Raw genomic sequence first — 24,582 nt, 5'->3', positions numbered from 1 at the left:
GGCCAATAACTCCTAAACTGTTGGATATACGGAAAAATTGCACGTGACCTTTCTTGTAGAGGACGACGAGATCTACAATTTCTGTATAAAAATTCTGCAAAAGTTTTAAAATTTTATGAGGCTTATAGAAATGTTCATAGACCTTAAATTTTTGTGTTGAATGGCAAAATATGTATTTAATTTATAAAAAAATGGAGATGCAAGAATGACAGAATTTTGCAAATACGTATAGTCATTAATAGATGCTTTAGGAGTATATTAGAAATTATATGTTAAACATTCCCTGTGATTTATTTATTAACTAAAGAACACGTCGAACAATTTTATAAATCTTAATTCTCTATAAGTATAATTTTTTCTATAAATTCATTGCTTCAAATATTGAATATAGCTTTTTATCACGTTTGTTAAACTTTTGGCAGAGATCTTATGGCCTAATGTGAAAGCAGGATGAAATGCTACTCTTTATAAATAAAACATTTTCGAGGCTGAATACGTGAAATGTTTCGGACAGACTTTTAATCTGATCTGTTCTATGCTCGCAATATAAGTATTTCGTTTCTCGATTACACGCATCGTTTTTGATGGCGTGTCTAAGAATAACGAATCACGGGAATCAATTGTTGTTTCGTCGAAATAAATCGAGTTTTGACTGACAACGGTCGTTTGCGCAACATCGTTCTCGGATCCGATATGAACGATAGGATTCGACGATCGACCTTGCAAAGCTGAGACAACTCCACGCGTCAAAAACACGGAGTTTCTCCTGGCTGACAATGTTCCATTTCAGCAATTCTATTTCAGAGATGACAGCTGCTGCATGCAATCGATCGATCCTGCGCTTGTCATTTGCCAAATTTCTTCCTGGACACGTTACAAACATCCTATATAGACTTTTTCAGCGCGTAGCTTCCGTTCGATTACGAATACGATAATTTCGTGCAGGATCCATTATTAGTTACTGAGATTTGAAAAGAATTCGAAAGAAAGAGTCTTATAATTCCTATTTCTGCTTATTCTTTTTATTGTGTATCTTAAATAATATCCTCGAAATTGATATTATTCAGAAAGAAAGGAAACTTTTACAGTCTCTTTTTTATTGCAATTGATCCATTTTCAAACTTACACGTTTAACGAAATCACTTTTCGGGAATGAATATGCATTGCTCGCTGTTTACAGTCTGTTATACAAACGTTCAAAAATAAATCCATTGTTTGTTATTCTTGCGTAATTTCGCGATGGAAACACACTTGGCGTTTATTGAGGAACGATGAATACAACATTTTAAGAATTCATCCTGAACTATGGTTGTATGCAAATATACTTAAATTAAAAAAATGTTCCATTTCACAAATGCATTACCTGCGAATTATCGAGCAATGTAAATGCGAGCAGCATTTTGATCGTGGACGCGGCAATGACGGTGTGCTTCGCCAATTAACTTTTGCCAGTTCTCTGTACCGATTTTTAATTCGTATAGTTTGACGATGTTCATGTCGTGAAAGTCAACGTGGACCCGACACGTTCGTAATTCATCGAAACCTATTAAAAAGAACCGGCTGCTGGCGGGCTTCTTGCCCCCGTTGCCTAATTTGGTACATGCTTACTTAAGGAGCATCGAAAATTCTAGCATGATTGAAAATGTGTCCGATTTCGATCCCAAAATCTTGCTTATCAGAAAGAATGAGTTATCTGTGTGAAGGTTTGACTTTTCAATTACTAAAATTGTACTTTTCATTCATCCAAATGTTTACATGTTTTTATTTGAAAACTGCATCCTGAAGTGCAGAAGAGATTATTTATTCGCCATACGTACACTCGTTGTACATTCATTCGTTTCGACCTCGTTTCACGATTTCAATGAACGATTACGTTTATCGTATTATGAGACAGCGAACTTGCTAATTGTCCACATTAATTAAACAAAAAATTGATGTTTGCACAACCATTCATGTGCTCGTTACGAAAATGATCACGTTCCGATATCCACGTTTTTCCCCGAGACGTCTAAATAATTCAATTGTCAGTATCATTTTAAGCAATTAACATTCTTCTAAAATAAAAATTATATGATACGAATGACAAGAAAATTACGTGAACATATTGTTTTCACGAGGAAATTAAAATGCAACACGAACTTTCTCCACTGTTCATTCCCACCGATGCTTTCTTTGTATCCAACTTTTTACGTATTGCATCCGTGTACGCGGGCTCCACTTTTATTCTTCCGAGCATTTTAAACGTCGAAACGAAATATTCTTAACTTCGCCTTTCGGAGTCATTCAGAAACGTGCCGTGAACGTTTCGAAAATCGTGCGAACTTTCTCTTCGGATTCACCCACGCCTTCTTCCTGTATGGACTCCTTACTCCTGTATTTTGTACACACGTGCTCTTATTCTGTCAAGTACATCGAGTTTATAGTTCCGTCAAAAATTGGACTGTAGACTTTTGAACAGCCCTGACACAGTTGCCATTCTTGTAACTCAACTTACGTCAGTTTCGATCAGTCGTATTTTCTTTCGGTGTTTTTTTTCTATACAGCTTCTATACCGGTAACCTGTTTAAAATTTTATTCTTTAAAATGTTCGAACGATATTCGTAAATGTTCTGTTATTTCCGCCACGTTGGAATTAGTTAAACTGACGGACGAAAAAATTATGAAAATTTGCGAAATATTATACAAACGTACTCGGTCTGTTTCTCTTGCATATTACACGCTCGCGTCTCTGTTTCTACTCGACCAAGTGTTTCCGCATAAAAAAATATTCGAGTTACCAGTTCTGTTACTGCGAGTTACTACAAAAACCTCTAAAAACGTCTAAACGTCTTTTCTCTCATTTTTCGCACGTTGACAATAAATATACAAAAATAACCTCGGAATATGACTAAAAACTATTTCAAGAAAATCTAGGCATATCCATTATATGTGTTTTTTCCTCGCAGACGTACATACAGCTTTCTTACGGATTTTCATTTTTCTAGGGATTTCCCTGGAACGCACCTCTGCATTTGTAGCCTCACGTCTAGGCTGTTCTCCCTCAGGATCGTTATTACCAGCGCACTACGATTTTTCTCGCGCTTCCTGTGAAAAACACCCCATGGTAATACCTGGCTGGGTGAGCCAGCCTGGCAGCCAGTCTAGCTTTTGGAAAGTCACCCTTCATGGGGAGAACAGAGCCAAGACGCGTAGCCGGATAACACGGTGAAATCGAGCCGCGGACAGAGAGAAAAGGGAGCAGTGGAAAAAGCCTCGCAGTGTGAACCGCGTCGAGAGGCTGTCGTTGCACCCGATGCACACGCACGCAATGGCGTAACGTTTGGTTGCATCGACTCTCCGCTCTGCAAAAAAATCTGCCTCGCAGTCTCTCACAGTTGCTGAAACGCTTGCTCCCTAGCTGCTCCCTGCTCTACCCGACTTGTGAACGGAAATTTTTCTTCGAGCTCTGTTTACCGACTACGCAACACGTTTTCGCAACTGCCATTTTTGTTTGGTGCGATTTTAACCGGTCGACGAATACTTAAACATGTTCCCCTTGCTCAAAACTTTTGTCGATCAATAGTAAGAGACGGAACTTCCATATAAGTTTAAACCTTGTTAAAATAGCAAATAAACAAGTATTGTACTGGGACTAACTACCAGTTATCTTCTTAACACGAATATAACATTTGAAATTGTTATAGTATTTCAATTTTCGATTTTAAAGAAAATGAGAACAGATAGCCGTCTCATAACTAGAGAAGGAGAAATATTATTAGAACAAATAGAGAAATGACTTCGATCATTTACAAACGTATTTTTTATACGATTCAAAGGTCTCTAAGAAAAGATCGCAAGTTTCTAAAACGATTTCTATGGATTTCCTCCTAGCAAGAGACTTCGACTTTTGAATGCTTCCGCGTTGACGTAACCGGGAGAGGCAACGAATCTTACCGGTCGGTTGAATGATTCGAAATCATGTTTCACGTTACCGCTCGTCTATTCACGTGAGCCTCCTCAACTTTGGTTACATTCACCAAACGGCCGTTGTTGATTCGTTGTTGTTATACGTTTACGTTTTAATTGCCATACTCCGTCTCTCTTTCTCTGTACACACGTTTCATTTCGCGTGCTTCGAGGAGCGCGCGGCTAGTTTCGTCGAGTTTCGAAATAAAGTTTGCGCCGGCACCGCGTGTAATACCGCGAAAAAATTTTTCTCAACGCTGTAATTAAATCCAGCGTTTGAAATGTTGTTATGCCAATCACCGTGATTATACTACGATATCATTGTCCAGTGGCCATTGTGTTTGTTCTTCTCTTCCTCTAACGTGTTCGTTTTATAACACAGCCGAGAATTTCATGAGGAAACCTGAGTTTTGCTGAATTACGCGACGCTGCGCTCTGATGAATGGTCCTACAGAGCTTGTAATCTGCATTTGCATGTACTCTTTCCTACCCCCAATCTAGTATTTCCCTTACACTGGTCACATCAGTTTCACTGTGTGAGTCGTCGTTCGTCTGTTCTATTGCCTCATATTTTTATCATACTGTTAATTATTCGTTGGTTCCCTTGCTCCTCATTGTTTTCCGCATGCTCACCTGTACACGCCCGGGAAACGCGTACCAATCTAACAATAGTCCTGACGCAAAGAGTTAACACGTTTCGTACAGAGAAGCGTAGGGAATGAAAATAAAAAAACAAAATGGAAATTTCTTCACGTGTCTTTTGAAATAGCCTGCACCTGCAATCGTTCCGTGGAAGTTACGCCATTGAATCTCCGCTCTTTTCCCTCTGTATGGCTGCGTAACGCACGCGTCTCGTTTCTTCTCTTTCCACGTATTTCTCTTCGCGTCTCCACGGAAGAGAACATTGTCATCTCTCGCTCTCGCTCTGCTCGCCGTTTCTCATACCTTTCCTCCTCTTGGCTCTTGGTTCGTCTACGTTGAAGAAGGGTTGCCTTCTCGAGCTGCTCCGAGAACTCTCGAAGACGCACTCAAAAGACTCGCGTCGCGCTCGCATATTTTCACGCGTGTGTGCTTTTCCTTCCCCTTTCCCGTCCGTTTCTTTTTACCTCTCGCTTCATCCCATTCGTCTCTAGTTTCGCTCTTGTAAATTCGCGTGAGCGACGGTCTTTCTTAGGTACTTACACTTCAAACTCTTCGTCAATCTTAATATTTCGTAGCTTGGTCAGAAAAATGAATCTCGTGGAAACAGTATGGAATTTGATAATTGAAAATGCAAATAGAAAGGTGTAAGATAATATTTGTTGAGAGTTATCATAGTTCCCTTACGATAAGAGTACAATGGTTTCTTTATTTCAGCGATTATTGACTTACAATTACAAACTACAATACGTGTAGTATTGTCTGTACCAGTCGCAAGCGACAGGACTGCACCTCGCAATATTTTGCATAGCAGCCACTTTAGACAGTGCCAGATCGAGTTGGCTTCGAATGTTAGATTCGATTCCGTGCAGTATAGATCGAATACTGCAACAGGACAAGGAAAAACAATGCCCACAGATTATTCGACTCCATCTCGAATTACAATTAACAATACGATGTAACTCCTCTTGAGTAACACTCGCATGATGCACGTTATTGAAACATGTATTTGTTTAAAGCAGTTAATCCTCCTTCGTCAAATTGAAAAATACATAGTTTCTTTTCCGTTAGGTATAGTCGTGTTAAATAGTAATATAAATTCGTGAGATTTAATTTGGCCAGTAAAAATGCCTGAAACCTGTGTTTTCTTCGAATTGATATTTTTTATCCCCTTTCTCATGCGGTCGCGACACACACGAAGCCAATCCCATCTCCGAGATGCAAGGAAGTGTAAATATACGAACGACAAATATCGTCGTAGCGAAAATATAGGCAGGGTAGAGTTGTAATACCGACTACCGTTACTTCTCATTCTTCCGCCATCTTTCTCTTCCTTCTCCTCTTCTATATCTTTGAACCTAACGATCCCCTTTATGACCTGCCCGATGGTTTCGAGGTGTCGAATGTTCCTACGATATTCGAACCCTTGCCTCTTTCTACCTTCCACGTCCTTTCTTTACATTGCCTTGAAAGGAACAGGATATTCCGAGAATCCCACTTGTTCGTTGACCGCCGTCAGGTGTCTTCTTCTTTGGAAGTTACGATAGTTGACAAAAAGTTCCCGCGCCGATAGAAGATATTGTCTGTCTCACTAGACAGACAATTTACAGAAAATTGTTGACATATTTACCAAATAACAAATCACAAGATACGGCAATATTTTGCGTTTTGCGAATGTTCATCTTAGCGTTAAATTTAAGACGCATAGTGATTCAATTAGAATAGAAAGTATTGTAGCAATGTTTATACGGTCGTTGCGTGCATTCTGTCTAAGACATATTTAAATCGTATTTAATTCATGATGTGATGTTAAATTTTATGTAAAGTTTACGCTCTCCAACGCATATAGTTCCAGTGTATGCAAGTGAAAATATCTTCTGAACTAACAATTTTTCGACGTATGCAGCTTGGCTTATTGCATAACAAGGAATTCAACACTTGATATGACATCAAAGTGTAAATTTGACGTTAATATATTGATTCAAATGGAATCTACTGGAAATTTTTTCAATTTTTGTTAAGTTAATTTTTACACTTCATGACGATTATGAAAGTCTGTCTGGGTGCAGACGTCGACGTACATTTCATCGGAAATATAAAAATGTATTTTCGTTCGTCTGATTCAACATGGGTATGTTTACATGTATCATGTGATAGCAATCCAAGATGGATCACCATTCGTTCGCTGATAAAATTCGTTTGCGTTCATTTAGATGTCCGTATCGTGTTGTCATATAAAGGAATTCACTAATTAATTATAATTTCTTTAAGTCCAATTTAAAGGTTGATGCAAACGTTTCCAAAAGAATATTCGTCTCATGCGTATGAGCAGAATCTTGTAACCAACTTGATTGAACTTAAGCAAATTTAAGTCGAGTAACTTCGCTAATGAGGACGAGGCTTTAATTTAAACCGTAGTTGGATCATTGAGAACGTCACGAAACGCAAATGAACGCAGCGCGGCGTAAAGATTGCGAATCGTAGCTCGAAGCAGAGGTTGGTTGGCATCACGTCTGTAAGATGCATCGCAGTCGGAGCGCTGTACGTGCAAATGTCTCCTTCAGCCTTTCATTCTCGTCTGGGTTGCGTATCTGCATTAAAATAACGGCACCTCGGCTACGACACAGACTGCAGTCGCTTAACGTGACTCTACTCTACGGTTCCGACCTCGAACCCACGCGGCCTCGTAGCTGACGGCCTGCCTTCTCCTCTTTGCTATATTAGAATAGGAGAGCAGATAACGCTCTCGTGAATTATTGCCGCGATTGCATTCGCGCCGATCTTCGCGCGTCCCGTCCGTCCATTCTAAGCACGACTACCTATTTTCCAACATGTATTCACTGTTAATTCCTAAACTAAATTGAGGCTTAAGCAGTGAAGTAATGCGTAACGAGACACAATTGTACTTATAAATGGAGTAATAAAAACTCCAAGAGAATCAAATATTTTCATGAAAATGTCAAAAAATGTGCAAGTTTGAATATTTTATGAATATAATTTTATCCTAGAAAATAATATCCATTCCTCTGAGAACAAGCTCTGGAAACTCATGAAATCAACATAACTTATCGTCAAGTTTTCTTTTTAGTTATATTGGTAATTTTAGATAAATCCAAATAAACCTATGAGTAAAAATAGGTATTATTTGTTAAGCACAGTTTTGGCTTCCACGCCGTGATTACTATAAAAAGGATATAATTTATTCATGTAAATTGATTGCAAATTAAATATCGCAATAACATAGTTAAAAAAGATTTTATCCAAATATCTCGACACATTTCGTTTTCTTGTTTCCATTAAAAATTTCACGAGTCATCATTTGTTCCTTCGGCACGTTGATTTACTGCCGATTGAATAGAGAGATAAAATATAGTTCTGCCATCATTATCAGCGTGAAACACTTAAAACTGTCAGAGAAGAGAAAAGCTAGTTTTGCGCGCGATCTCCTAAGACTTGTGTGCCAAAGAACTTCGGCCGAATCTTAGTACGCATTAGGCCGATGACAATAATAGAATGTCGCGTTGCATTGTAACGTAACCAATGCAGTGGTGATAACCTTCGCTCATGGAGACGTGTAAATAACTGAGGCACAGTGTACCGAGTGTACTATCGCTGATGCTGACATTGTTCACGAGACGGGCGGTTTCGACCCGATAGACGGACCGTAAGCGCAAGTCTTTTCGATGGTCGGTTTATGCAGACATCTGTGGGAGCAGGATATTTATACAATAACCCTGGCAAAGGTTATTGCCCGAATTGTCTCGTACCTCTTGAGATTTGAGTCTCGGACGCCTCATGTAAATTACGTTTACGTGCAACATGCATTTGGAGTATACTATAATACATACATTTTATTTTGTGTATTAGCACATTATTATTTCACTTAAACCAGCCTGTCCATCACCAATTATCTTATATTTACTCTTAGATGCTACAAAATAAAAACAAGTAAAAAATATCGCTGAATTTAAAATAAGTGCATTATGATGTCCAATTCGTGTATGACATGATGAGTAATGATCGGATATTCTTTACTCACATTGTGCAAAATGTGGAAGGTAATAGAACTATGGAAGAAAGAATTCGTATCGGTCATGGGACCATCACACCTTTCAACAAATATGTACGATAGAATGGCAGACAGGAAACCTGAGGATACGTGCATACGTATACCGTTCGCTGACTAACCCGTTGAACAACGTACATATAGTTATCTAATCGTTACAAGAAATAATTCGCGACTATCGGTCGCCGAGACCGATATGCCGAGACGTCATGCCGATATCAAAACGAGTATGTATAAAAACAATCAAAAGAAAAGGAAAAACCAAGAACGAAGTCCGAAGGAGAGATGCAGTCGCTCATAAATTCTCCTCGCCATAACTGCACAATTTCGTTGGCGGGTCGTGTCGCCTATACCCGGTGCCCTTTTCGTTCTTCTATGTTCCTGTCTCCCCTTCTGAGTTTCATCCCCGTTTCTCTCCTCTCGCGTGCCCTGTATCCTCTTTTTCTTCGCTGCACCTGGATCACGTTGCATTGTTCGCGACCCGGCAGCGGATATACAGAAGCGAAATGGCAGCAAGAGAGAAGAGAACCCCCAAAGAAAAGAAGATCCAGAAAAAGAGGAGCAAGAAGGAACGAGAGCCGTTGAACGATGGAAGAAATACGAAGAGGCCAGGACGCGGGTACAGGGCGGTGGGGAGAGAAGGGGAGGGTGTGCTCGTCTTAAGAAGGAGAGGGAGAGACAGAGGAAAGACGAAGATGAACGCAGTCGGAGAAAGACGGACGGAGAGCGCGAGAGAAAAAGTAGAAAAGAGCGTTGCGCGGGGGCCGGAGAGAGGTGTTTTTCTTCCAAAGGGGACTTTGCACGCTCGTCTGGCTAGCGGCGTGTAGGAATACGGCCTGCGCACGCTTCTCTGGAGAGGGGAACGAAACGAGTTGTCGGTACCTCGAGAGAGTCTGGGTCGACGGAGTAGGAAGGAGCGGTAAGCCGATATAGGGGAGGGCGGAACGAAGCGGGTGCAAGCGGGACGGAGGGCAACCTGGAGCCTCGGACACGACACGAAGAAGGATAGAATCGAATGACTAGGCTGGTGGGGTGATCTCGACGGGAGGGGAAGGGCGTCAGCTGCGCGGAGACAGCTGAAGAGGGGCTAGGAGGCGAGGGAAGCGGTTGTTGGAACGAGGAGAGCTGAGTCATAGCGCTGTTGCCACGTCCTCGCCGGCCTCGTTGAGGCGTCCCAACGCCTGCCTCTGCCTGCGACGTTGCGGCTTATGTCAGTGTCGTCTGCCTAGAATGATACTGTTGGAAGAGACTTTTCGTATGCCTTCTATACGTATACGCGGCCTCTATAATACAAGATCGTGGACGCAATATCTGCGAGAGTTGATAGGATAAGAGTGCCTTGTTTTGATACTCGTACACACGAAAGACTTGCAAATGCAAAGAAATCAGGCTCCGTGGGCTGTTTTCAATAATGGCCCACGTTGTTCCGTTCTCCGGTCTTCCTGAACACCTGAACTATTAGCATATTTAGTAGGTTCATATAACACTGTAATCGGCCTGGCTAGCTGTGTAGGCATTAGGCATAGGTAATTGCACTCCGATAAAATAGCTATTTAAAATGACTAATTTGCGAATTTCCCTATTATATTTAGCATTTCTTATCGAAACAGTTTAGTATATAATTAATTTAATATTTGCAACTGATTTCTAGTAAATGTCGAGATATTAGAAAAATTGTTAACGGTAAAATATAATGTTGTACAGCGGGCAGCTTTTTTTATTCAACGAGAGAACCAAAGCAGAATCAGGGGCAACGAGGGAATGAGAAAAAGTAGAGGAACAAAAGCCTTCTTTCTTTGTTGTTATCCTGCAGTGGTCGCTCTGCATTGTATTCCTTTTTATTCGTACCGTTCTTCGCAGAATCGTAGTAGGTACCTCTGTGTATTGTTAGATCGACACACTCATGGAGCTTGGCATTCCAAGATCTGACAAAATATAAAGAATTCGTATCCGTAGATCGACCTTTTCCCAAAACGTATTTCCTGTGCTAGGGCGATGCTGTACGCATCTATTATTTACAGGTAAAGTAAGTTATACATGCGTGGAACGTACTATAGCATGAATCGAACAAATTTAAAGATAACGTTTACGTAACACAGAACGTTCGTGCCACGTTCTTAGCGATGAAACTTTGATCGACAAGCTTTGATACAGAATTTCCGGAAGAAAATTACTAATCACCTAGCTCTTTATTATTTTTCACCAACGCGCCGAATAACGAATAAAATATATAGCGTGACGCATTAATTGACTTAGCCGGGAGAACTCTTTCCCTTCTCTTTCACGCTCATACATACTTATGTGCGTACACACACCGAGAGAGCTTAGGAACCGTGGGCCGATGTATTGATTTCCTGTACGTCTCCCATTTCAAACGTAGAAAGACAAACGATCGTCCGAGTGGATGTCGCTACGCTATTGGGACATTCAGTTTCTCAAAGGATACTCGTTTCCAATCAAACACATGGTAAAGCACTTTTGCGTCCGCGATTGAGAATATTATTCGTATCACGTACTCATCGACGATGAAGCAACGTCGATAACGTACAGTTTCACTATGGCCTCATATTAAAAAGCATAATTTTCATCGTCTTATCGGACAACAATTGATGGAACGATGAGGAAATTTTCAAAGAGAATCACTCAGAGATTGAAACTCCCTTAATCGTAGAACATCACACACTCGATATTCCATGAAGTTGCAACACTTCTTTTCCTTGGGTTCGATGAATACGTGTACATCAATTGATCTGTTCGAAATACTTCTAAGCGCTACAAATACGGCCAGTTTATCCGCTGTTCTGCAGAGTCGTGTGTTACTTGACGCATTGATAATGGATAAGTAGAGGAACGAAGGTCGACAATGGCCGCTGGATTTTATAACGCAGCAGCTTTCTATGCAAGCTGGTGCGTGCAACGTTTCTTTTCTTTTCCCCGTTCTCGTCGCGGAAAAATTACGACTCTGACCTAGAGACTTGAAATTTATGGAAAGTCATACTAATGTTTCCACATAGAACTCTAGCCATACTTCGTCGTTGAGCGATGTATAGAGAAGAAACGAAGGAATCGAGTCTGGGAGCGAGTCTGCCGAAGTAAAATTCCTCGACAGGCATACAGTGGGGACTATGGAGGGGAATATGGGTACGGTTTGCTGGCTCGCTCGCCAGCCAGCGGCACTTGCTTCTCTGTCTCTTTTTCCCTCTCTCTCTCTCTCTCTCTCTCTTCCCTGCTTCCATCACCTCCCTGGCCTTCTAATTTCTTCTCCTCTCGTCGCTCCTCTCTCACCCGCTTTCACTCATGTGTGTCAGAGAAAAGGACGTCGTTCGATTGCGGGTTCGTGCACGCGCGAGGGAGCGAGTAAGAGGCTTTTCAGTGCTCATGCGCGCGCGCGCGCACGTCCGTTTCACACACTAGAATGTGTATAGGAGAAGAAATTGAAGAGGGGAGGAAAATGATGGGGGTAGATGAGGAGGATGTCTTGCAGCCACGACGACGACGCACAGACAGTGATCGGTTCTCTTTCGTGAAATGTCACGCAGAATAACGCCCGGTAATGATATTGCAAATTAATGTATCGATTTTATCCTCTATCCCTCTCGTTCATTCGTATTCACTTTCTTCCCGTCCACTTTACTTCCAACATTATCCATCGTCGACTTTGATTATTCAATATGCTTCGTGTAGAAGAAACGATATTTGGAGATAGCACACTCCACACATTGCACATTAAAATTAATTTGCTAACGCAAATGTACCCACAAGAATAACCCGTACTAATTATTCGCTATTAATTTATGTCAAGTAGTCACGCGAAATATTGAATAGGAACGATTCGGTGCAAGAATTGTTCGAGAACGGGCACACCGCCGCTCTGGCTGCCATTTCGTAAGAACAATCTTCCAAGCGATGCGTTCGTTGCTCTACATTACAACTGTCGTTTTCCCTCCGTCTCTTCTGATTCTTGTATGGAAATCGAAATAAATCCGAAAAACGAATTTCGTCGTATCGGAGACTGTTTTTTAAACGAATCTTGAAATGCAGTGATGTTTCTTGTTACACACGATGCAATCTGCAACTGCACATCGGTCAAAATTTTCAAAAAAGGCAAACAATGAGAAAGGCGTAAATCCGTAACAACGCAGGAAGTTCGCGTGCCCTTTTTCCTCGCCATCGAATCACACGCATATGGCGGAGAGCGTCGACTGACCACGCCCCATTCAAAACGACTCGACATATGTGTCACAATTTCCAGAAAAATTGTTCAAATTACCGCGATAAATTATAGGTCTTAGAAAATACGTCCACCGTTCCTCAATTTTTCAACAATCTAGCAAGTATTTCTGCGCTGTTAATCCAAACGAACTACAGTATCCAATATGTGCGCCACGCATTTGTCTTTCGCGCGTTATTGACGCCTACGAGCGTGAAGAACGAACAACGGATTATTGAGATATGCATTTTCCATTGATACAGATATTAATTGCTACGTGTATGGTCCGGGAGAAAAAAAACAGATGCTTCTTTCGGAAGAACGCACAAGGAAATACGTGCGACTCACGCGAGATTAAACGAACAACTCCCCGAGATACTCTGAAACCGTCGGAGTCTTTGCGCTTGCGCGTAATATTTTTCTCCCAACCGACCAATGAAGAACCTGGCTTCCCACTCTGCAGCCAGCTTGCCCTACCGCGCCTGCACAATATAGTCAAATCGTATCCACTACGACTACAGGCGAGGCTTCCCTGTACATACATAGGGTATGCCAGAAACAACTCCGCTTCTTTGTTTTCTTTAATTCCACCGAAATTCAATATCTGTTCTCTCCTTATGGGGTGAAAACAATACCTGACTTCTTTAAGTCTACCGATTCGAACATTTAGACAAAATACAAGTCGCACACCATGTGCCATTCTTCGAAATAAATATGTTGCATCCCTACTGATCTTACCAAGAAATGTAATTTGACCCCGTAAAACCTGCGTACTATTTGTGCATTGGTCAATGTAAATTATAGAATAAACTGTGATGAATACTATATCATGAGTTCTCCTTACCTAAGAAAATTCGTATACCCTATTTTAAGCTGTTCACGCATTGGTTAGATATCTTATAAATTAAGTTGCCTAAGTTTTAACATTCGATAGAATGTATGCATAAAAACTTACAGATCGAAATGCAGTAAGGAAGGACCTCGATCGTAGTTTCGATTTCGTCGTTATAGATATTTCTTTCTCTTTTCACGATTTAATTTCCTGTGTCGGCGGCGGTGGTAGTGGTTCCTTCTGGAGGGAACGGATTATGTATTCTCATATTTTCTCTTTAAGATAACTAAGGAGGTCTAAACTAAAAAGTCATAAAAAGAAACTCCTCCGTTGCTTTCATATTGTGAAAACGTAGCAACATTTGTAGAAACTTGTATTATTGACATACATAAGGTCTGCGTTTAGTATTAAAAACCCTTTTGCGCATAGTTGACCTTAACAACTTTTCTTTAGCATCCTCAACTGTTATAAGACACGGAAATTTTAACATATTACGTATTATATTTAACGTCTCGTTTGAACTTGGGAAAAATTCGTATTACCAAGCTGTTACTATTTACGTACGTAGTAATAAGTTATATACTGACATACATAACTGTATGAAAGCGTCGCAACTAGAACTTATTAAGCAAAGTCTCACACAGATTTTTCCACAACTTTTGAACGTTATAATTAAATTGTTGCAGGTATGGACGCGTGCAGAGCGTCAAGCTGCTGCCACGGGGCGAAGAGTGCCCCGTGGACGGAGGTTCCGGTGGTTCCCTCGGCGAAGGGAACGAGGGTGGTTCCGGTACCAATTCTGGCAGCGGCGGCAGTGGCGGGGGCAGCGGTTCCTCAGGCAGCACCGGGGGTGCATCCGCGACGGTGGCGTTCATGGATATCAAGTCCGCAGCGAAGGCCCACGCGACCGAGCACACCTTGGACGAGCGAGCCCTTACCACACAATACTACGAACCACAACACCTACAGCATAGGTTTCCCTCACACGGGTAAGTTTCATTTCTCACATAACACGCAACATCGTATCATTATTATTAGAATCCACATTGGAACAATACCATGTGCAACGATAACAGTTTTTTGCGTTTGAATTTTTCTGTGTGAATCGCAAGAAATTCGAGGTCGAGTTGAATATTTCAACTGTCAAAGTGATGCGTATAAAAGTCGATTTTTGCGGTGAGTCATGTTGCGATAATTAATTAAATCGCACATCACGGAAACTAGGTGAAACGACATTGACATGTAGCGGATGAACGGCTGTTCTATGATTTGTTCCACCTAACAAAATTCGTGTACACCGCGCATATTCGTTATTCTCTGTTCATTCTAATTTTGAGCCACATCACCTCATTTCACGGCTCGGAACCATTGTTGGATTTATGCGTCGTTACATTCATCCATTTATCAGTATGTTCAATCATCTTTCGTGCAGACACGTTTTTATGTAATGTACTGCATAATACATTAACGCACGGCGCAGTACAGCAATGCACCAAAGTACGAAATAGTAAAATATAAACTATATGTACAAAGTACATTACCTATTATTGTATAATGAAACTTACGTATTTCGTGTATTTGAAAGTTTCAAGAAAGAATATAAAATTAAGCAAAGAAAATTAAAGTTAGCAGAGGACACTAACGCTGCTAACGTGTGTACATACGATCGAATATGGTCACATTTAAAACTTTATTTATATATTCGAGTTTGTACTCTATGGTCTATATCTTAACCACTTGCAATGTTGTGGTCAAGGTTGATGCTACATCGACCGTTTCGTAATGCTCGTTATTGTTCCTTGAGTTTGTACTCCTCACTAGTGATGCATTTCAAAAACTTTTATATTTATTTATTAAGAACTTGCAGAAATAAGTCCCCTTTAATCTCCCAGTTTGTTTTAATTTTAGTTGATATAAATCAACACATACAAATGTGTGTAGTACACTTTTTAATGAGAATTATTTTAATACACTCTGAGAGACGATTTTAAAGCCAAATGAGGATGGCAACTGGCTATAATTGAACACCTATAATCGATAACAGGCTTAATTTCCTAAATTGTTCTTACATTTATAACGTGGACCGGTCTTACCGAAGTTCCATCGTGCTATTTTCATGGAACTAATCGAACATTTTCAATAATTCAGTAAAAGAATCTGTCGTTTCCAAGACTATTTCGAATATATGGATATTCGAACGAATTTCAAACAAGCCATCATGAACACGCATTAGCGTAAAGTATCTTTAGATCGGATTCGGATTGCTCATTATAATGAGTTTCATAAATTACCCAAATTCATGCAGCAGTCTCTTATTATCAGAATATAAGATATTTGCGATATTCGTTTTCGACACTAACTGTGACAAACTCGATCCAACAATTTTGCGTTACAAGGAGAGTAATTATTATCAGTATCTGTAATTGTAACCATATTAACGATGTACAATACCGAGGTTTAGATGGAGGTACGTAATATGGAGGAAGCCGTATTTTCTGCTTATTTTTCGGAATCAAGTATTATTCCTGTTACTCAGAGGATGCAGAGAGAGTAATACTATTATACACCGCTATATCGGTCGTCACGAATCGCATGCTACGAAATATCACGTCTGTGGAAATAAACCAGACGATAATTGATTAACGGAGGCCGTTATCGGGTTATTGTTCATAGACAGAGAAACGTGTTACAGCACCACCGTTTCAGGCCTGTTGTTTGATGAATTGCATATTCTTCGTAAACATTAAGAAGAAATAGTAGTTCTTTTTTTTTAACAAAGACTGATGTATATTTAGCTTGGATATAGACATCCCATCTGTTCAAGTCTGGAGCCGAATCCATTCCTCCTGATACTGTATATAGGTAGAGTGATCCATATTCATGATTTGTGCCACTTGACGAAAATGACGGAACGCTTGTGCCACGCACTCGTTCTATCAGGCCACGTGACGTACGGCCGTATCGCAGTTATTCCGGTCTTCGTACGCATATTCAACACCTTGCACTGCGTACATATATTATGTATAGTGATGGCTCAAACTACTACTTCTGCATCACTCGTGATCCTTCGAAGAAAGAAAATATGAAGATAACTGAACTGAGAAAATTGTGATTTCATTTGTTGGCATCATTTTTTCAGTTATAAGTTTAATTTTTAAATTATAATTCCATTTAGTTATTTGACGAAATTTTGTTGTTTCAGAAATATGTATAATATATGTAATGTATTTTTGTAAACCTGTTACAAATAAATAAAATTTAAATGTTTTACTAATTAAACTATTGAATTTTCTTAAATAACACCACATCTGACTGATGTGAAGAATATGTTCCGGTAATGGAACGCAAAAATTTAACAATTGGGACATGAGACTCCTTCGAGTATTCTGATACGGGGACAAATAAGTTTTTCTATTTAAATGGATGTTATAAATCAATTATAGTTTAAAACAATATGTTTTTTCTTAAATTTTGGTGTTTATAACATATGCACTTATAATAATATATAAAAAGAAGTTTCATGTAGTTTCAAATAAAATTATAATATTAAATATGAAAAAGTTGAAGTACCAAACTCTTATATGTTCGGGTATAGGGACGTTTCCCTTACTTCGTCCTGTGCGAGTGACGTGCTTCCATTCCACGAAAACTCAGGTGACCGTGAGGACGTGGTCGCTCGTGATGTTGCCACGTCCGCGGATACACGCGCGCACATTAGCCCGCGATCGGCTATGAACCGAGACGGAGGGGAATTACGACCCGTTTCAACTGTACGATATTCTCGGTATTGTAACTGAAAAACCGCGACTCTATCTTAAGTAACTCTATTACAACTATTGAACCAATGGATACCACGATAACTTTCGTCTTTTGTCAAAAAGAAGTTCTGCAAGAATAAAACTGTTTGCAAGCCTGTTTGCTTCGACGAGATAGTTACGAAGTAAAATGAAGCTAATATCTATTATAACAATTCAAGTGTAATATCCGCTTGTTGTTTTTGAAGAGATTAAAATGAAAGGAGAATCATTCGTCGTGATAAGAATGTTTTATATCATCACGTTGATCGGTGATAAAAGATTAGGATAAAACATTTGGAAACTTACTAAAGTTTCTGATAAGCTACTTTTATACGTCTAATTGTAAGCTAAAAATTTGTGTCGTAAGAGGAAACGAAAAAGCTACATCACATTTCTTTTTAATGAATATTAAAATTTTGACACACGCCACGTCTCACGCTTGCATCACGCGGAAGTGACAAATGTCATGCTAAGTTTGACATTTTTTACATATTATATTATAAGTAGGAGAATTGCTAATCAGAGGCGCGAATCACATATTTTATGGAAAGTATATCTTTTTCTTGGTAATCAAATGTGTGTTTAATTAGTCACTTTATTGGAACATTAATTATCATTTATTAAATAAATACATATGTAAACGCGAATGTAGTATCGTTTCAACGATGATGTCATTGTTTGACGTTGACAATTTACATGTGAATCATTTATATCAATGAATTGAATTTTTTTCTTCGATCGATCTGTTTTAATGAGGTGATCGTTGAACGGAAAATGTTCTATTAGCCTAATTAAATCTTCAACCAAACACTTATGTTAATTCCTGGTACTATACTTCATTAATCAGTGTATACCGTTTATTAATTAATAACGCATCAATCCCCAGTGACGAAGTGTAAAGCAGCGAGTTCGTATCTGAATTAGTGGCGTGTTTCTCATTCGTTATCAACGGACACGCGCAAATATATTAATATGACCATGAAAATATCTTATCGTATTGCACATGCCAACTATTATAGTATTTTACAAGAAGCTTGAACGCAAGATTCTGAGAAATTACACATGCCGTTCGTCACAACAAAGTGTTGCACTTTTTGAGGCTAAACACCAAGATAACATAAATTGCGCTATAACACTAATTTGTTATCATTGTTTCAATTGTACATTTCCAATTGTATATTGTGTACACGTGTACCGTTTTAGATACATACGTCTTTAAGAAAAACAAGTCCTATCTATTGGTCTTCTGTCATGTCCAGATGCTTAAGAGCTTTACGAACGAAAATTACATAGACACATTTTTGTAGACTAATTATCTACGATAAGAGACCTTCGGATCGATATCAGTGGCGCGTTATCACGTCCAGTGCGGACGTTAATCTCAATACGCATTTATGGCGATGCAAGATTTCGCTTCTTCTTTTTTCCTCGTATTATCTGGAGCTGTTTCGAGCGGGTACTTCGATGTAACGAGGTCGAATCGATAATCCGATGTGAACAACGGTCAGATCGTCCGCAAGAGTGGACTTTTTCGAAGACGCGTGTTTCCACCGTGCGATTCCACGTTGATACATCGAATTGTCCATTCGTCGCATGAGTGATACTCTACATCGTTTTTTTCCTGATACGTGGATCGATGATGACTCGGGGATTGCAAATTCTTTTTTCAGGACGCTGTTTTATGCGTTTTCCTTTTGAAAAAATCTCGAGCGCGGAATTAATGAACACGTATATGCAATTGGCACTCCGAACAGAAAATGTTATTTAGTTGTATGTATAAAATCTGAATATACTTAAATATTCAGGTGAAGCCATGTTTTGAAAAGACGCGTTCGATCGAACAAGGTCGGGCCAAATTAAATAAGAGGGAAACGCGCGGTAACAAACACGGGTAAAAAATAAAAAAGGATGCCATCTGGGTAACGGAAAATTTCACCGGTGCAGAAGTGCTCGCATGGCAACGTCCTGGTTCTACTCGCGCGGGCAAACAGGATCGTTTGAGAAACGAGAAACGCGTAATCCAGCCTTTAAAGAGATTCAGGTCGACGTTTTTCGTGAAGGTGGGAGATAAGCGCACCGGTGACCGTGTGGTAACGGAATGAACGCGTGGAGGCGTCGGGAGAAAGACTGCACGTCGATTCCTTGTAGCGATTGCGCTCCTCGTGTACGTCGTTAACATCTCGAACACCTCGCAGTGTGTACATATTCGGGGAACAAACATAAGATACGCGACGGACTTCGACGTAGCATCGCGATAACGAGCCACGTTTTCGAACTTTGACCCTGCCGGGTATAACCAAACCGATAAAAATGCAAGAAGAGCTGTATTAGCATAGCATTCGTGCAAGGAGAAATTGCGAATTCTCGCCACTGATTATAGCACGTATCCGGCTCTACTCCATTCTCGAGAACTACGTTACTACTAGGAAGTAAGAACATACGGCTTTGTTTTACATACTTTCCTAAAGAATAAATAATACTTTAAACTAAGGAGATGGATGATGGAGATGCACATGATAGTAATTAACACGATCATTGTTTGTCTCAGAAGTTCGGAGGATCATGTATCGAGCGGAGGAAGCAGTGGAGGAGTTGGCGGAGTCGGAAGTGTTGGTGTCGGTGGCTCCGGGATCGTCAGCGGTAGCGTTGTCAGCGGAGTCAGCGGCAGCAGCGGCAGCGTTGGTAGCAGCGGCAGCGGCGTCGGATCCGCTAGCGGAGGAAGCGGCGTCGGTAGCGGAATCGGCGTCGGCAGCGGCGGCGTCGGTAGCGTTGGCGGCAGTGGCAGTGGCAGTGGCGGCATTAACGACAGAGAGAGGGACCGAGAGAGGGAGAGGGAGAGGGACCGTGACCGGGACCGCGATCGGGATCGAGACCGGGAGAGAGAGAGGGACAGGGAGAGGGAGAGGGAGCGCGAGAGAGACAGGGACCGTGACCGAGAGAGAGTCAGCGAGGGTTTCGAGTCACGCGGCTCCCATGGCAGTTTCTACAGCAGTGAGCGAAGCGGCCGAGGGGTTGTTTCCGGGAGTAGCGTCGGTGGTGTCAGCGGCGGCGGCGGTGGTAGCGTCGTTGTCGGTGGCCATCCGGCAGACACTTCCCCCGGTGATCCTGTCGGTTATATTCCCCGAGGCCGTCCACCTCCGGCTAGCTCTTACCACGTGACATCGACCAGGGCGAGGGATCGGCTGTACACTAGAACCGGCTCGTACGTCTCCGGGCCGCCGCCCCCGCCCCACCTAGATCGTCATCGCGGTGGCCTGCCGCCGTCCTCGTGGTCGGCATACGAGTCGACGACCTCGAGGTACGGAAATGCGCCGCCTCCACCCTCACCTGCCAACAACGACGCTTACCAGGACGAGCAAGGTAATTGCCCTGATTTGCTCCTATTTCGAACTAATGTATAGTTGCTTATGTATGTGACTTGATAAGGAGTGTAACACGAATATAATCTGCGAAAATTTTTGCTGCATATGAGTGCGGATTGTAAATCTATCATTTGTTTCTAATCTTTTCCAAAAAGAATCATGCCTGACTATTTTTTGGTTAAACTGCTTATATTATAGCATTTAGATTTATTTACATTTATTAAGTCCACGTGCTATTTAACTGATTCTTTCATCAATTCTCTACCTGGTTTCGATATGCTCTCAATGCATGCTTCTTTTTTCGTCGTCCTCGTTCTGGCTGTCTTATATTTCGAACTGTGTAGTTATCGGACGTACGTATGCGATCTAGTACGTTGCTGACGGATGTCTGTCTGCACAGACATAACAGCACCGTAACGTCGACGTAACGTAATGGGAACGTAGGTCTCCGTAGGTCGTAGGACGTACGTTCGGCGACGTAACCAGTGCTGTAGTCTTTAGGACAATATATAGAGAAAATCGAAAGAACCCTCGAAGCAGAAGTGGACCCTAAACAGTAGTCAGTCCACCTGCCTATTCGGTGTCAAACGTGGGCCGCTGAGCTCCCTGCTTCTACACGCTTGTTCCTATACCCTGTCTTAAAGACTACGACACTGGTTACGTTACCGAAATTACGTCCTACGATCTACGGAGACCTACGCTCCCATTACGTCCCCATTATGTTACGTCGACGTTACGGTGCTGTTACGTCTGTGTAGATAGACCTTTAAGGTCTACACGTGGACGTTCATCCAGATGTCTTTGTAGCCTGTTCTTGAATGCTTCGGTCCTTGATGAATGCATTACAAATGATAGATCATGAAAATGTATCACGTTCGAGCATATTTATCAGATTGAAGCAATTTGAGTTTGACAGAGTTTAAATTGTTTTGATTAAAACTTTCTTTGCCATGATTTATATTTCTCGGGTGAAACACGTTCAAACATCATAACGTCATGACAACAAATTTCTCTTCTGATTTTAATATGCTTGTGCGGGAATTGTGATCTACCTAAAACTGTATATTCGTGTACCACGTTGTACCTTGGTTTCGAGAACGACTATGCACGTAATGGTATCACGATGAGATCTGAAGCATGACAGTCGCTCATATAATTGGAATGAAAAAGAGAAGCATAACGTGCTAAGAGGAGGAAATGAAATACAACAAGAATGAGGGTGGTAGTATCGTGACAAGGGTGGGGCTGCATGGATTCTAATTAGCTATGTAATGGCTAACATTAAAAATTACCCGACGAGCAGTAACAGAGAAAGTAACGATAACGATATACGTGTGTAGATTACATTCGTCGTGTTGTTCTACTAGGCGGTGGCGGAGGTGGCGGCAGCGGTAGCAGCGGCGCGCTACGACAGCACAAAAAACAGCGCAGAAAATCGCGAAGCGGAAGTAGCTCGCCGAGTGGTAGTAGCCGTTCCGGCAGCAGCAGTAGCAGCCGAAGCGGTAGTTCCGCCGGCAGCACTTCCGGGGCCAGCACGTCACCCGGCAGCTCACCGCACCGGACCGGAAATGCCGCTGTCACCGAGGACCGCAGGCCGCTTGCTATCTGCGTGCGTAATCTCCCGGCACGTAGCAGCGACACATCCCTCAAGGACGGTCTCTTCCATGAGTACAAAAAGCACGGGAAAGTGACCTGGGTAAAGGTCGTCGGGGCGGCCGGCGATCGGTACGCTCTGGTCTGCTTCAAGAAGCCGGAGGACGTGGAAAAAGCGCTTGAGGTATCGCACGACAAGCTGTTCTTCGGCTGCAAGATCGAGGTCGCCCCGTACCAAGGCTACGATGTCGAAGACAACGAGTTCAGACCGTACGAGGCGGAGCTCGACGAATATCATCCAAAGGCAACCCGAACGCTGTTCATCGGCAACCTTGAAAAGGACGTCACGCAGTCCGAGCTTAGAAAGCATTTCGAGCCCTTCGGCGAGATAATAGTAAGTCCATGTTATACTGATTATCTCGAAAAACATTTTTGCCATATTCATGACAAAATGCACCTATGTGTGAAAATTTTATCTAACAAATAAAGTATCCCGTCGACGTTCATGTAAACGGTAAACATTCTTTCCTAATGTTACAGGAGATAGATATTAAGAAACAAGGGGCAGTATCATGCTTTGCCTTCTGCCAATATTCCGACATTGGTAGCGTTGTCAAAGCTATGCGATCGATGGACGGCGAACATCTGGGTGCAAATCGAATAAAACTTGGATTTGGAAAATCGATGCCCACGTCCTGCGTATGGGTCGATGGCATTGGAGGTATTTATCAGACGCATCAGCGGTCTTTCTAAATTATGGTATAAAATTATATGTATGTAACGATGTTCGAAATGTTGTGTCAGATTGTATGTCGGAAAAGTACCTGAACATGCAGTTCCACCAGTTCGGACCGATAAATCAAGTGGTCGTGGACCGCGAACGCGGGCACGCTTTGGTCTTCTTCGAGCAAGTTAGCTGCGCGCAAGCCGCCGTAAAAGAAATGAGAGGTGCCGCTCTCCGTGGTCGCCGGCTTCAGGTCGATTTCGCCTCTAGAGAGTGTCAGGAAGTGTTTTACGAGAACCTTGAACGGCAGGGTATCGTTGGTGAGAAACCTTGGGACACAAGGCCCTCGCCGGCGACCACTTTCGATGTCGCGTACGTAAATTTTATATCTTCAGTGATAAAAATTATTATTTAATGCATTAGTCTGAATAATATAGATAAGAAAAAAGTTTGTCTGTTTCACAAACATTGCATGCCACGCCGCAGAAAAAACGCGAAATATGGTACATACTTTTTATTTAAAGTATTTTTTCCAGGAGGGAGCGCAGCAGTTTCGACTCCGGGGTGACTGTGGCGAATTCGAGTAGCCGGTTTACCCGGTATGAGACACCCCCGAGATCGAGAACGGCGAGTTATTCCCGCGCGTCTGGAGGCGGAAGCACGCCAGGCGCGAGTCCGGCCCATCCAACCGCTATGTCGCGCAGCAGCAGGCGCTCCTATCAGGACAGCTACTACGATGGTGACTACACCGACCCTACACCGCGACGCTTTCGCAGTTACGACGAATTCAGTCAGGGTAGCGGAGCGAGCCATGACGACTATCAGAGCAGTGTGTTGGGTGACGGGAAATTGAACGACGACGACTGCCCACCGCCATCGCGTAGACATGCGGTGCAAAGTGTCGTGACCAGTGTGGATCCACCGGCACCTCCTCCGCCGCTGCTGCCGCCACCAGACATCAGGCACCTGCAAAAGGAAAGAGTGCATCTACTGGAACAGCTTGAAGAGTGCCACAGCAGCGGCGACGAGGTTGGCTTCGCGCCGAAAAAACGCGCAAAACTCGATGGGACGTCCACAATACTGTGCGAAGACGACGAGCCTGAGATCGCATCACTGCTTGTAACCTCGCATTCCAGTAGGAAAGGCATGGATATCAGGCGAGTCAGCGATAGTAAGGTGGTCGTGCATCACAGTACAAGGAGAGGAAGCTGCGAAGCAAGAGGACCGGCTCCTTGCAAACGACGACGCGACGTTACTACCAGGTATATTATTTTAGTTTATGTATTATTTTTTAGTAGAAAATAATGAATGGGGTTGAGCTTCGTTTCGAGAGTGAAAGGTTTTGTTTAATTGAAATTTAGATGAGAGTAGCTTTGATTTAAACCGAAATTAATGTATTGAATAATTTTTTGTG

The 24,582-nt window shown here is 41.8% G+C and overlaps 1 protein-coding gene across 3 annotated transcripts in view; it reads left to right on the top strand.

The window, feature by feature from the left end:
* The window catches only part of LOC108633018 (protein split ends), a 71,807-nt gene that overhangs the window by 34,499 nt on the left and 12,726 nt on the right, over window positions 1-24,582 (top strand). For 2 of the 3 annotated variants that reach the window (XM_018037937.2, XM_018037935.2), the window contains exons 2-7: window positions 14,379-14,681; window positions 20,038-20,849; window positions 22,219-22,838; window positions 22,985-23,165; window positions 23,249-23,540; window positions 23,705-24,430. In XM_018037937.2, the coding sequence (XP_017893426.1) occupies window positions 14,379-14,681; window positions 20,038-20,849; window positions 22,219-22,838; window positions 22,985-23,165; window positions 23,249-23,540; window positions 23,705-24,430 (2,934 nt within the window). The remainder of the gene's footprint in view (window positions 1-14,378; window positions 14,682-20,037; window positions 20,850-22,218; window positions 22,839-22,984; window positions 23,166-23,248; window positions 23,541-23,704; window positions 24,431-24,582) is intronic. The other variant, XM_018037936.2, reaches the window with a different exon arrangement.

The sequence above is a fragment of the Ceratina calcarata genome, unplaced genomic scaffold, assembly GCF_001652005.2.
Source record: "Ceratina calcarata isolate Rehan_Ccalc_2016 unplaced genomic scaffold, ASM165200v1 scaffold180.2, whole genome shotgun sequence".
Taxonomy (NCBI): domain Eukaryota; kingdom Metazoa; phylum Arthropoda; class Insecta; order Hymenoptera; family Apidae; genus Ceratina; species Ceratina calcarata.
The sequence above is the reverse complement of the archived record's forward strand: the minus strand, read 5'-3'. Positions and strand labels throughout refer to the sequence as shown.